The sequence below is a fragment of the Buceros rhinoceros genome, unplaced genomic scaffold, assembly GCF_000710305.1.
Source record: "Buceros rhinoceros silvestris isolate BGI_N320 unplaced genomic scaffold, ASM71030v1 scaffold4005, whole genome shotgun sequence".
NCBI lineage: Eukaryota > Metazoa > Chordata > Aves > Bucerotiformes > Bucerotidae > Buceros > Buceros rhinoceros.
Genome location: NW_010410992.1, coordinates 36,447 through 49,806, shown reverse-complemented (window position 1 = coordinate 49,806; position 13,360 = coordinate 36,447). Strand labels below are relative to the sequence as shown.

Here is a 13,360-nt window from a genome sequence, read left to right as displayed (position 1 = left end):
GGAACGGTCCCACCAGCAGCTGCAGTAACCAAGAGAGGGGAGGTGAGCGGGGCAGTCATGGGAGCAACGGGGCAAGGCCTGGGGGGCACAGTCCCTTATGGGGAGAGAAAAAAACCCATGGAGTATTTTATACTTAGTGCTGCTTCTGTAACAAAAAAGTTTGAAGGAATGTATTTGTTTGCCTTTTTGTATAGGAAAAAATTGAAAAGTACTTCTAAGTATATTTATCAGACTCTGTTTTTGAATGGGGAGAACAGTGACATCAAAATTTGTGCTCTGGGAGAAGAGTGGAACTTGCATAAGATATATTTGTGTCAGGTAAGTGGCTTCTTTCTTACTGCAGTAGAAACCGTGTTTAATAAAAGAATATTTGGTGAATGTTAAGTGGGACTTGAGATTTTTTCTTTTTTTTCATTTCCTTATATTTCACACTTGTCCCTGTGTGGATGCAAACAGTTAAACAGCTCGAGTGGTGCCTTTGACAGCACAGGGGACAGCAGGGAGCATAGCTCTAGCTTCGTGTTTGAGAAGTTCCTTCAGCTCTGTCTCTTGCTGTTTAATTTTTTTAATCTACTTGCCTTCACTTTGGCACATCCTTTGTGAAAACAGTCCTGAAAATTGTCCTTTGAAGTCTGGAGAACAGAGAACATGCTCTGTGTGCTAAACAAATGGCTGAGAGTCTCCTGCAATGTCAAAGTTATTGCAGAGCAAAGAAAGCGCTTCCAAAAGGGGTTTGTAAAGCATGTGTAACCCCGTTCAGCTTTGCTGGGCCTCAGGGAGAGGAACCTGCAGTGAAACTGCTGGAGCTGGGTCTCTGTAATTGTTCAAGGAGGAAGATTTCCGTGCTGCTGCCTGAGGAAGGTGTGCACAGAAGCTCTAAAAGGAGTAAATCGTAGTGTGCACCTGCAAAAAAGATGCTGTTTCAACAAGCATTTTATTTTGGGTTTGTATTGAGGTGAAGTTCTTTGTGTCACTTCCATGTTTTGGGAGTGACGAGGTGCTGTTGTCTCCACTGCCTGTTCTCTGTGGTACTTTTCCTCTGGCAGAAGTGGGGAGGAACCTTAGTTTTGTCTTGAAACGTCTAATTCAGTTGTGCCCTTAACTCTAAAGTGGGAATCTAACCTTGGAGCAATTGATCTGAAGCGAGAAGAGACAGTAACATCGGGCACTACAGCTGCGGTCCATCTCAGAGTGGTTTTACGTGTGACGGGGTGAAGGTGTCGCTGGGAGATGCTCAGCAGGTGGATTGCAGGTTCTCTGGTGTAGAAGTAAATCTGAGGTTTTGTTGTTGCCTTAATGCTGTAATTGCGGTGCAGGTATGTTGGCCACAGTGAGGGAAGTGTCATTGCTTCCTTGGAGGAAAAAGCTTTTTGTTTCACATGTGTTAGAACCCTTTAAAGAGTATAAAATGGGGGCAGGAAAGTGGTTTTTGTGTAGGCCAGGACTGCCTGGCGCAGCCATCAGCGTGACCAGGGAGGCTAGTGGGCAGACAGAGCTTTAATTGTCTGCTCACTTTGGACTCTGTGTCCAAAGGGGACACAGCGGGTTGGACAGACTGACACTGTGCAGCGTAAACGGGGTGGGCACCTGTTTTGTGGTTGTTGGCTGTTGGTGGTTTTAATCATCATCGTGGTTCTGTTGACGGTACCTCTCAAATTTGTGAAGTTGCTCCTTAAAACGCGTTGTGGGTTGGTGACTGAAGCTGAATATTTACCCACGTCTGTGGGATGCTTTTTAACAGCCAGCAGTTGGTCTCAGTGGTCTTAAAGGTCTTTTCCAAGCTGAACGATTCTGCGACTGAAGATGGTGGTTTTCTTCCGTGTACACGTGAGGTTCAGGTGGGACGAAACGTTGCAGTTAGTTAACTGTTCTCGTCGGTCAGGTCTGTATTTCAGTTCACGTCATTGGAATTACGTTACTATAGGCAAAATATTTTTGGAGGTTAAAAACAACTCTCTGTGAATTATGATTAATGAAGTTGTGACTCCTCTGCTGCCTTGCCGAGCAGACTGTCTCTGTCCGAGCGTTTCTATTTCCCTCAAGTTCCTGCACATAGTTTGGTGACTGACAATAAGGCGCTGCCCTGCCTGTGAGCAGCAGATCTGAGAAGTGGAGGATTTCCTTTTTCCGTTTACTGACATGATAAATCCTCGTGAAATCGAGGAGGTGATCTGCATGGCAAAGCTCAGGGAGCCTCCTGGGGACCAGCGAGAGGAGGAAGGTTGTGGTCTGGGAGCAGCGTGTTGCATGTCAGCGTAGCTAGGGGATACGCTGCAGGTACAGCGATATTTACCCCATCAAATAAACTCAGAATTGGGTTTTATGTTGTTTGCTGCCCTGAGCTGAAATGCTGAGTTAAGCGGTCAGGGAATATGGTGCTGTACAAATAGACTCCTTTTTTTTGATCTCTCAGGTAAACTTCAGTGAGTGATAGCATCTCATAATGGGCACATCTGCTGCTGAGAAGGAAAATCATGAATCCTAGTAGAGCAGTGTATTTCCCTTCATTTGGATGGAAACCTATCAAATTCTAGTTTTATATGCCTTACACTTTATAATAAAAGGTATATTTACATAAATGGTGTATGTGTATGTGTCCTTGGTATGAGACTACAACCTTGTACATTAATTTGTATGTCTTGCATGCTTTTTAATTTTTTTTTCCCCCTCCAATACCCAAACTGGCATTCTCTAATGCCTGCAGGGTTTGTTGTCTGCCTGTAATATTAAGGACTTAATTCTTGGACTAATTATATCCCTGTTGGTGGTGTGGTTTGTAGGAAAAGAGCTTATGTGGCTTTTCTGGCCTTTAAAGCTCTTTACTCTGATTCCAGACACATAGTCCAAATTTTCACTACACATTTTCACTCTCAAAAGTAGAGCAAATACAATTAGCTCTTTCTCGAGTATGTCAGAATGTTTTAGCTTGTGAAAGTTCCTTAATACATTTTGTTTTGCGTAAAGGTAGATATTAACAATTTTTCGTTCCACGTGCTGCTTTTGACAGTTTTAGTTGGAAGGAAATATCTTACTTGAGTTCTTTTTTCTCTCATCTTTCCTCCTATAGTCAGGCTACTTTTCCAGTATGTTCAGTGGTTCTTGGAAAGAATCGAGCATGAACGTCATAGAGTTGGAGATTCCTGACCAAAATATTGATGTCGAAGGTAAGTGGGAGCCTTTTATTTTAACATAAAATCTGAAGGTAGAGGTGAAGTTGAACCTGACAAGAAGAACTGAAAATATATCTATTTTTAATTAATCATTTTCAAACTGATAAAGAAACTTGAGAGAATGAGTTCTGTGCTCATTCAGTAACTCGGGTCACCAGTAGAGTTTGGACTAAAATAGGGAGATTCACATGAGGGAGAAGGAAGAAGTTGTGTCCCTGAGGGTGGTGAGACTCTGGAGCAGGCTGCCCCGAGAGGTGGGGGCAGCCCCATCGCTGGCCCCATCCCAGGTCAGGGTGGCCCGTGGGGCTCTGGGGAAGCTGCTCTGGGGGCAGGGGAGCAGGATGCCCCGGGAGGTGGGGGCAGCCCCATCGCTGGCCCCATCCCAGGTCAGGGTGGCCCGTGGGGCTCTGGGGAAGCTGCTCTGGGGGCAGATGTCCCTGCTCCCTGCAGAGGGGGAGCTTTGAGTGTCCCCTTCAACCCAAACCGATCTGGGATTCTGTGACACTGGTACCATCACAGCAGTAGCAACGTTATGCCAGTGCTTGATTGCAGAGGAGGATCATGAGGTTTAACTTTGTTGTATCTAGCCTTCCTGCTCACCACGCTTCTCCAGGGTGTGACTTGGTGGCTGTTGGAGATGACTGTTCAGTGAAGAGGACTGTGTTTTACTGGTTAATGCCATGGTTGGTGTTTTCAGCTGCCGTGGGTGCTTGGGCTGGCAAACCCCAAGTCCTTACCCAGAGCAGATGAGGTTGTAGAGAGTGTGTGACCCGAGAGTGTGTGACCCGCGAGGTCTGCGTGTATTTAAGGATTCTTTGGTTGTGCTCAGTGCCTGTCTCGATCTGACCCTTGTGCTCTTTCCAGCTCTGCAGGTGGCTTTTGGCTCGCTCTATAGAGACGATGTGTTAATAAAACCCAGCCGAGTAGTTGCACTTTTAGCAGCAGCCTGCATGCTGCAGCTTGTAAGTAATAAATGCGCGGTATTCGTATGCTTCCTTTTCAGATATAGATAGTGGTCCATAGCACACACGCCGGTACTGTTTCACCCAGAGAAATGAATCATCTCTTCAGACTAAGCGGGAGGGAAAACCCAAACCTAAAGCCGTGTTTTTTCCCTAAAATGCCATGACTAAGATCCACTTGTAATATTAAGTGCTGCTTTGAGAATCATATCTAGAAGTAGATTAAAAGGTGGTTTAACAGCTCATTTGTTCTACCCTGAAGGTATTCATGAAGCTTTTCTTTCACACGATATATTCTTCAGAAAAATCTCTTTTGGCTGGTTTGGATTTTTTGGGTAGCATCACATAGGTCACCATAGCGCGCATCACTTTGGTAATTGTTCAGGCACAAACGTTTGTATGAACTGCGCAATTTTTTAACACTTCCTGTTGGAAACTCTGAATATTTGTGGGTTTTTTCCTCCCCGCAGGATGGCTTAATCCAGCAATGTGGTGAAACAATGAAGGAAACCATTAATGCAAAAACCGTGTGTGGTTATTATAATTCAGCGGGGACGTACGGGTTAGACTCCGTGAAGAAAAAGTAAGAGTGGCTTTCTGCAGGCTGCTTGGTACATTGCTAATGAAAGGTGTGGATTTACAGAGAGGAAAATAATGCCCCAGTTAATTTTATTTGGTTTTAAAGCTCTGACTTGGGCTTCGCTCTTCCTGTGGAGTTTTGAGTTTCTGCTATAATCAATTATCTTAAAATTGGTGGAGATTACGGTGGATTGATTGGCCTGTGCTGTGAATTAATCAATTAATATCCATAATTAATTGTTAATTGTAATTAATTAACGTCCATAATTAAGTCTGTTGGTGCAGACAGTATCTTTGGTCTTCACTGTGAAATAGTCCTAGTGGTCATTGCCTGCTTTATCACAAAGCTGCTTTAATATTCAGGAGTTAGGCTTAACTATATCTTAATTAGGAGGGCTAATTACACAGTTGGGAGGGTGGTGCCAACGCTCCTTCTGCTGGGCATTAGTGTGTTCTCGGAGCTTCTTTGGCATTGATAACTTTGAATCAGCTCTCGGTGTACCCGAGAGAAGGTAAATGCGACTTTAAAAGTTTCAGAAGATTTGATGGTAAACTTTGTGCTTTCGAAATAGCTCTTTTTCTTATTTTTATGCGTTCGTGCCTTGGGTTAAAGCATCGTGGGGTAAATAATGAGGCCTGGGAGCCTGAGCAACTGTTGCAAGAATGTTGACTTAGATAAGTTAAAAAATAAGGTACTAATGCCTCGGTTTTAATCCAGGTGCCTTGAATGGCTCTTGAATAACCTGATGACTCACCAGAGTGTGGAACTCTTCAAAGAACTCAGGTATTCCGTTCACTTCCGGTGATGAAAGACAGTTTCTCCCAAAGTACATAGCTCATTGCACGTGGCTTCAAAGGCTGGTGCTGGCTTTCTTGCTTTTGTCTACGCTGTCTCACAGAACTCTTGCGATTTATTTTGTTTCTTTTCACAGCATAAACCTCATGAAACAGCTCATCAGCTCCTCTAACCTGTTCGTAATGCAAGTGGAAATGGACGTGTACACTGCTCTCAAAAAGGTACTTAGCACAGGGGCTGGCGGGGGCTCCGTGAAGTTCAACTCCTGAGTAGTAGTTGATTTGCCACGCAATGAGAATTTTAGCCTTTTGGGTGTTTACTGGAAGTATTTAATGCAGTATCAGAACCTTTGTAGGGATTATGAAAGTGTTCCTTTAATAATGCAGGTACCACTTGTTCAAAAAAGTCTTCAATTAACTCACTAGAGTTGGTTTCTTTTACCTAGTGGATGTTCCTTCAGCTAGTGCCTTCCTGGAACGGGTCCCTGAAACAGCTCCTAACCGAAGCTGATGCCTGGTTTGCCAAGCGTAGGAAAGGTAGGAGGACCCGGCATGGTCTCGGCTTGGCGAGGGTGCGGGTTAGGAGTAAGATACGATGGGCTGGGCGGGCTCACCTCTGCCAGCAGTCCCCGACATCACGTTCTCAACATCAACAGCTTTTTCACAGTTTTGTCCATGTGGTTTTGAAGTGAGCTCAGGTTTTTTCACTGTTCCATCCACACGTTTTCAAGTGGGCAGATGTGGTCACTATTTTTGCTTTGCTTTTGCTGTGGCTCAGTTAGGATGAGCTTTTGTGGTGTATTTCAAAAGAGGAAAAGTTCAGTCCAACATTTCTGCTGCTGGGATTTGAGTGTAATTTCATAACTGTGGCTGCAAAAGGTGATTCACCCGCCCAGAATAACTATTGACCAATAAGTTGAATCTCAAATAGAAATCGGGTCTGGAATATACTTAGGGGATTAAAGGTAATAGAGGTGTTCTGTCCTGCAGATTTTGAGGATGACATCGCGTTCCTGGAATCGGAGCAGGGGACCGCGTTCCTGCCGGTGTTCACGCACTTGAGGCTGCAGTACATCATCAGTGACTTGGCATCAGCCAGAATTATTGAGAGAGATGCCCTGCTACCCTCTGGTGAGTGAGCCCTCAGCTGAGCAGTTCTGGGTGCCTTTCCCAGCCTGTCCTGCCCAGGCTGACTGGGAAGATCCCAGTGTGTTTACTGGTCTTACTGCTCACATGTTTGTCTCCAATGTCTGAATTGTGGCTGAAGATTCAACAGAAGTTGAATATTAAATTTACATGCATAAAAGTCCTAAAAGACCCCCACGTGGGTGTGATAGGCGTGGTGTTGATCAGTCAGGTTATCAGATAGTCTGTAATCAATACACAGCACACTTTCAGTGTTTGAATGACCCAGACATGCAAAAAACCTTTTACTTTTGAGAGATCAAAACTTGCTGGGACTCAGCTGCTTTCTAGCCATGATCTTTTTAGAAAGACCTGGGTAGATTTGACAGGATTTGGAATAATACCTGAAAATGAAAAGCAAAAGCACAAGGTGCTGTGAACTCTTCTCCCCTCTTCGAAGATAAGTGTTACCTACTAACGAATATTTCAGGTGATTTGGAGGAGATGAGGTACTTAAGTGTTCTCTCTTGTCCTTTTATTTGCATTTTGACTCAAAATACTCCTCATCCCAGGTCCTGGTGCTTTTTGAAGCCCATGGAGTGAAATGCCATTGGATGTTATTATAGATGACTGCTACTGACCTGACTTTATCACTGGAAAATAAAAAGCCCTGTTTTCATCCTGCTGCTCACAGACAAGCTTTGTTCTCTGCTTGAAAGCTGCGTAAACCTGGCAGCCAACAGATAAATAAGACTGCAAATGAGTCTCAAGTTGGGGACTCACCTGAAAATGTTTTCTGCTATCATTCCTATCTTTTTTTCATGGGAAACACCTGCCCCTCCTTCTTTTTCCACTTCATTATTTTTATTTTCCTCCTTTCCCAGAGCTAGTTGGGCTCCTTCTATCAGTATTTGAACTTCTCATGCTCTGCTTTTGAATCCGGCTCCTGGTGTCCTTGCTCCTCTTTCACCCTATTCAGTGTTCCTTCATTATAGCTGAATCTTAGCACTGAATTTTGCATTGAACTCTGACAGGTTTTTTTCCAAGCCCTCATGTACACTGCTTTGATTTTTTTTTTTTATATTTGTCTGCACTATGACTACCCATTCCGTGGTGTCTATTTAGAGGTGTAATTGCCAGATGTCAGTTCAGACTGCTTTTATTGAGCTGTTTATCACTCTTACTTCTTGACATCTGTGTTCTTATCATCTCTCCATACTCGTAGCCCTGGGGGTCACTTTGGACTCTAGTCAGATGTAGATATTTAACCTATCTTTGAGCTACGCTCCTGTCTTCCTCTAAAGTTAAACTGATTTTTGTCATCTCACACTGACTTTTTCCTCCACGCTGCCGTAGCTGTCAACACAACGATGATGTAATATCCAAAGAGACTTGTTAGGGTGCCAGCCCTATCAAACTGAGAGATGCTTTTAAGAGACTTGCCTTGCCATTGAGGTGGCGTAGGGAGCGTCGCTTCACTCAGCTTGTCTGTTTTGTGCTGCTCTGTCCTGTCTCTGCCAGAAATAATGGTTTACTTGCCCTTTATAGCTGAATGTCTGAATAACCTTGAGCGCCTTTTTCTTACTTTTTGGAATGTTGGAAGAACGCAGCTGTCAGGAGCTGAATTGTGACTCCCTGTGAGGAGGGGGTAGAGTCCTTCCTCGCTAGAAATCTGGCAGTCTCTTGAGTGAAAGTAACACTTACTGCTGCTTACACGTGCTGACTCTGGTTTAAATTAATACCTTTATAGATGGATTGTCTTCCGGACTAGTTCTGACAAGAGAGGTACGAAGGATCTGGGTTATCGCGGGCTCCAAGTGCCCATTTCCCAGTGTTCTCCGAACAGCAGGTGGAGGCAGCGCATTGCAGAGCCTGGTGCCGAAGGGTCTGGTCTGTGGTGTCCAGTAGATGGGGCAGTTTCTGACCTTGAGCAAGTCATGACATTTTATATGGTACATAAAAATCCCGGAAGAACGGATCTGATCTTTGATGTGGGATATTTTATATGTTTAAGTGATGTAGAAAGTAAATATAATCCATTTTAGTTTAGATGGATGTTGGTACAGATGATAATCAAGGTGCAAAGGCATCTTCATTCTGTAATAAAAAGTACAATAACTTTGGGTGAATGACCCTCTAGATTCTTAGTTTCATCATGACCCAGAAGAAATGTGGAACCGTGGATTATTTCCTTATGAAGTGGCTTTGTCAGCACATGAATCAGGTGTTGCAAACCAGATATTTGCCAGTACTGCACTTGATTTCCTTCTCTTACTGTCGCTGCTGTTGTCACTGTGACGGGAAGCCTTTTCTTGGTGCTCTTCAGTGGATAAGTTTTGTGTCCGTACTCAAACCCAGAAGCCTTCTATCTACCCATGTCAGAGGAAGAACGTTTCTTAAATTATTACAAGATTAATTGCATCTTTGAGGCTGATTTGCTTCTGCTTTTTGAAGAATGTGTCTTTGTGTAGTTCACGAGGCATTAGTTTACTCTTTGGTAGTTAAGCAGCGCGTAAGCTGTGATAAACGCTGAGGTGGGCTTGGTCGTACAGCAGGGAAGGTGGTGTGATGACAGCCTTGAGTGTGTGCTTCGCATGGGAAAAGCATTCTTTACCCTCTACCACTGATCGTTAATTAAAAAATAGATAAAAAGCTTGAAATCCAAGAGAACTGGAAGAGTGGGGAAGGAAGAAGGACATAATGTATGTGGAGTGAAGTGCTGTTAAGTACCTGATAGCCCTTGTTGTCTTGTTGATACCAGTTTATAGCCAAAAGCTGTGTTAAAATCGGAAGCTTCTGTTGGTCATTTAGGAGGAGGCCGAGATAAATACTGGTGTTGTGTGTCTGAATGGGCTGTTGGCTGCCAGCACTCAGCGTTTCAGGGGGTCACGTCCTACCCGAGAGATTCTGCAAAGTAGATTGTATGGTAGTGTGAGCCTTTCTGATGATTCCAGGTGAAATTGTTCTCAGGGAGGTAAAGAAGGAAACGAAGAGTTGGAGGAGATGATGTCATTAATTTTTGTATGTGCGTAGGACCTGCAGGAGAAAACTGAAATATTGTATTAGTTGGCACAACAGAAAGTCTGTTCTTGTTCGCATGGAAAAGGAGACAGAAATACACCACGTCTGTCTAAGCAAAGGGTTCATTGTTCAGCTACAGTTGGAATGTGGCCTATGAAAGAAAAGAAAAAAAGAAGATGCTTTATCTCCTGATTTTTTTTTTTTTTTCCCCTTCTAGCAAACCCATTCTTGTCCTTCCCTGCGTAGTTTTCCTTAAATCATTGCTATACTTCTGGTGTACTTGGGTTGATGCCCATTTAGCTCCTATCGCAGTCTGAATCCTATCTCCAGGGCTGTTTAATTTTTTAATCTGGGACTTCTCAGTTGATCTCAGCACTATGGTCTCACTGCTTCTCCCTTCTATCATCTCCACCAAGTACGTGTTTTGTTTTCCTGGTGACAGTGGTTCTCGCTGTTCCTGTCATCCTAGTCCTTCCCTCCGCAGAGTCTGTTCTCATACTCGACCTTGTGTACGTGCCCCTGGGCGCTGGGACTCGCATACTGTGCTCTCAGGAGCCTCTGGCCCCTCCTGTGCCCCTGACTGACGAGCTGCTAGTAATTGTTCTGTTTTGTCCCTTGGTTGCAACCGTTAAATTATCGTATGGCCGATAAAAATCTTTATGGTGTTCTCAGAGGAAGACGTGATTTATGTGTATTACTGGTAGGGAACAATTTCTGTTTGTTTTTCACCACATCCATGCTAAGGCACCGTTTCCTCTCTCCTTTGATTCTGTTTTCTTGTTTAGCTTGCGTAGAATTCTGCTGGGGGTTCAGCAAACAGCATCTTCTCCCAAGAGCTTGCTAACAAGCTCCTTGACTTAACAGAACTTGGTGTGCCAAGAAAATGTGTGGAGTTGCATCACTTCTGGCGATCGCGAATGCATGATAAGATGAACATAGTCCTGAGTGAGCGTCGGTTGTTGATTTTTATCTACACCGCTGCTTCTGTAGCCGAGGCCTGGAGATGAACAACACAAGTGCGTTACTAGGCGGTGGATTTGCTTAGGGTGCGCAGTTAATAAGTGTAACCTTTTTATTTCAATGTAATTTTATTTCTGCATTTCAAATGTTTGTGAACATCCCCATTCCCAGCTCCAAAGACACCACCAAGCTCATTTATTTTTTTTTAATTTTAGAATGGCTGTCCTCTGTTTACAAACAGCAGTGGTTTGCCATGCTCAGAGCAGAACAAGACAATGATATTGGGTAGGTATATTACAGGCTTTCCTTTATTTCTTTTTTTAAATGAGAAACCTTGCTCTCATAAATTCTGACGTGATTAACTTTGAGCGGGGGGAAGCATACTCAGTGGTCTTAAACTCTGGTGCTCTCTGTCTGTCCCCTTGGGCTGGCCAATGTCCTGGCCTTTACACAGCAGAACTCGGGGAAATTTGTATGATGAGACCAAAGTAAATGCTGGGGAGGGACATTCTGTATTTTGTTTTATATTGGTTAATGCTTCTCACCGCTACTTTGCCTTGAAATATGTGTCGAGGCTACTAAAGAGTAATTTGTCGGCCTTCCATTTTAAGGACAACTTGAGGAAGAGACCAGCAGATGGAGAAGGCGCCTTTTCTGTCCTGCCTCCTCCTGCCCGGGCTGGGTGGGCAGGAGGCAGTGGTGCGGTGGAACTGGCCGGATGGGTGTAGAGGCAATCTGTCAGCTTTTGCTTAATGCAGGGGTACCTCCATGCTAACCTTCGTACTGCCTCTCCTGTCCCAGCTCCCAGGCAGCGAGTGAGGGCCCAGCACCCAGCAAGCGGGACTTGGCATCCCGCCGCCTGCTCCCCTCCGTCCCTTCTGCTTTCACAGCTCTTCCCCGCCACAGTGTTCGTGTCAATAGCTCTCCACTGCCAGCACCTCCTGCTTTTCCAGCAGCATGCGCACCTGTCTCTGCTGCTCAGACCCTGTTCTCTCCCTAATGCTCCTGTTTTAGATCCCCATTTTTCTCCTTCCCAGCCCACGTGCTGTGCTGGCATTGCATTGCCATCGAGGAAATTCCCTGACAGTCCCGTGTTTCTGGGCCCTTTCAAACACCTGTGTGTAACACCCTGACTGGTCTCTGTAACGCGTCGGGTTTCTTGAGCCTGTGCCTTGTGAGGGTTGTCAGCGGTGCTGGCTTGGACAGTGAGGCACGTAACGTGTGTTACGTGTATGTGTGTGATCACAGATCATTTCTCCTCCTTCACGAGCTTTTTGCCACGTTGCATTGAGCCAGGTCCCTTCGCCTCCTGAATACCAGAGCTATGGCAAAGTGTGACAGGGGGAGTTGTTCCTGCCTTTATCTTCTCTCCCGGTTCATGGTGTGCTGTGTGGGGACTGACTGCCAGGCCAGAAAGCTGCAAAACATTTCTCAGCTTTCAAACACCTACAAACCAACTTCTTAATTTGCATCAGTTCTGTTAGGCCAGCGTTTGCTGTTGAGGATGATCATGTTCGATTGCAGTGGGTAGGCTGCGCTCCTCCCTTGCGGTCTGAAGGCAGGAGAACCGCTGTCCTGGTTTGACCCAAAGCCGCGCAGCCTGTGGCAGTGTTCAGCAGCCGAGTTACAAATCACCCACCTTCCCCTCAAGTGACGAGGGAGCGTTCTCTCGGTGTGCTGCTCCAGCAACGAGGAGTTCCCCTGGTGTGAGTTGGAACAGAAGTAATTCTGTTCAGTGATTTTGTTTTTCAGTAGTTCAGGATTTTCCAGCTGAAGGTTTTGGCTGGATCGTTACTGAACAGCCAAGCACGGACAGACCTGTTCTGGAAGACGTACGGTTCTGTTTGAAACAGCTTTTGCTTTAGCCGCTCTGGCAGCAGCCTCTGTGGGTTAATTGTGTGTTGTATAGGAAATATTTCCTTAATTGCTTCCTTTTGATGTTACCATGTAAAAAATCCCCAAAACTCTGACTTTGGTCTTAAGAATAGTCGAAAGATTTTGAGGAGGTGGTTCTCTTCATCAATAGCAGCGCTTCAGAAAATGGTAAAGCACGTAATTGTGAGTCTCATCATTTCACACAATTATTTTGGCTGGAAAAGCCCTTTGAGCTCCTTGAGTCCACCCATTCCCCCAGCACTGCCAGGTCCCCGCTAACCTCTGTCCTTCACCACCTGGACACGTCTTGTGTTTCAGCAACTAAAGATCCGTGCCGGGTGGTCACGGCTCCTTTGTGATGCTGGCGTTGTCTCGGGAAGGCTTTTCTCGTCACGCTGTCACTGCTGTGTCTAGTAGCAGATGATCGTGCATTCCCTTCCAGCTCTGTGGGAACCACGGTTCATGTGGCAGGGAGCATGAACAGTCATCACAGTCTTTGCCCAAGACAAGACTGTGTATTTGCTTATCTGTGATGTCTGTTGGTAGTTCTCTGTGGTATGATGGGAGTGTTTTAACTGTCACCCATCGGATCCAGCTGCTTCTGGAGGAGCATGCTCTCATACGGAGTGAAATGAAGGTGGTGGGGATCACACCGGCTTTAAAATGAGCTGCTTTCCTGCTCAGCCACAGTGCCAACAATTTTGGCACAATATTTTTCCCCATTCTTCCCGCTTGTCTAGTTTTCCCTTTTATTTTGCTTTTTTAAGACAGCTAATACTGACTATCTCGAGCAGAGGGAGTTTTACTTAGCAGCAGCCATGTCGAATCTCCTGTTCTGTCGCTCGCTGCCAAGGTCTGTCTTTAATGGTGAGA

At 45.0% G+C, this 13,360-nt stretch overlaps 1 protein-coding gene across 1 annotated transcript in view; it reads left to right on the top strand.

The window, feature by feature from the left end:
* The first annotated feature begins 168 nt into the window (after positions 1 to 168).
* GMCL1 (germ cell-less, spermatogenesis associated 1) overlaps positions 169 to 13,360 on the top strand; it is a 17,462-nt gene continuing 4,270 nt past the window's right edge. The window contains exons 1-9 of the mRNA XM_010135798.1: positions 169 to 318; positions 3,068 to 3,164; positions 4,035 to 4,132; positions 4,603 to 4,715; positions 5,430 to 5,495; positions 5,644 to 5,728; positions 5,953 to 6,043; positions 6,497 to 6,637; positions 10,828 to 10,897. Of these exons, the coding sequence (XP_010134100.1) occupies positions 169 to 318; positions 3,068 to 3,164; positions 4,035 to 4,132; positions 4,603 to 4,715; positions 5,430 to 5,495; positions 5,644 to 5,728; positions 5,953 to 6,043; positions 6,497 to 6,637; positions 10,828 to 10,897 (911 nt within the window). The remainder of the gene's footprint in view (positions 319 to 3,067; positions 3,165 to 4,034; positions 4,133 to 4,602; positions 4,716 to 5,429; positions 5,496 to 5,643; positions 5,729 to 5,952; positions 6,044 to 6,496; positions 6,638 to 10,827; positions 10,898 to 13,360) is intronic.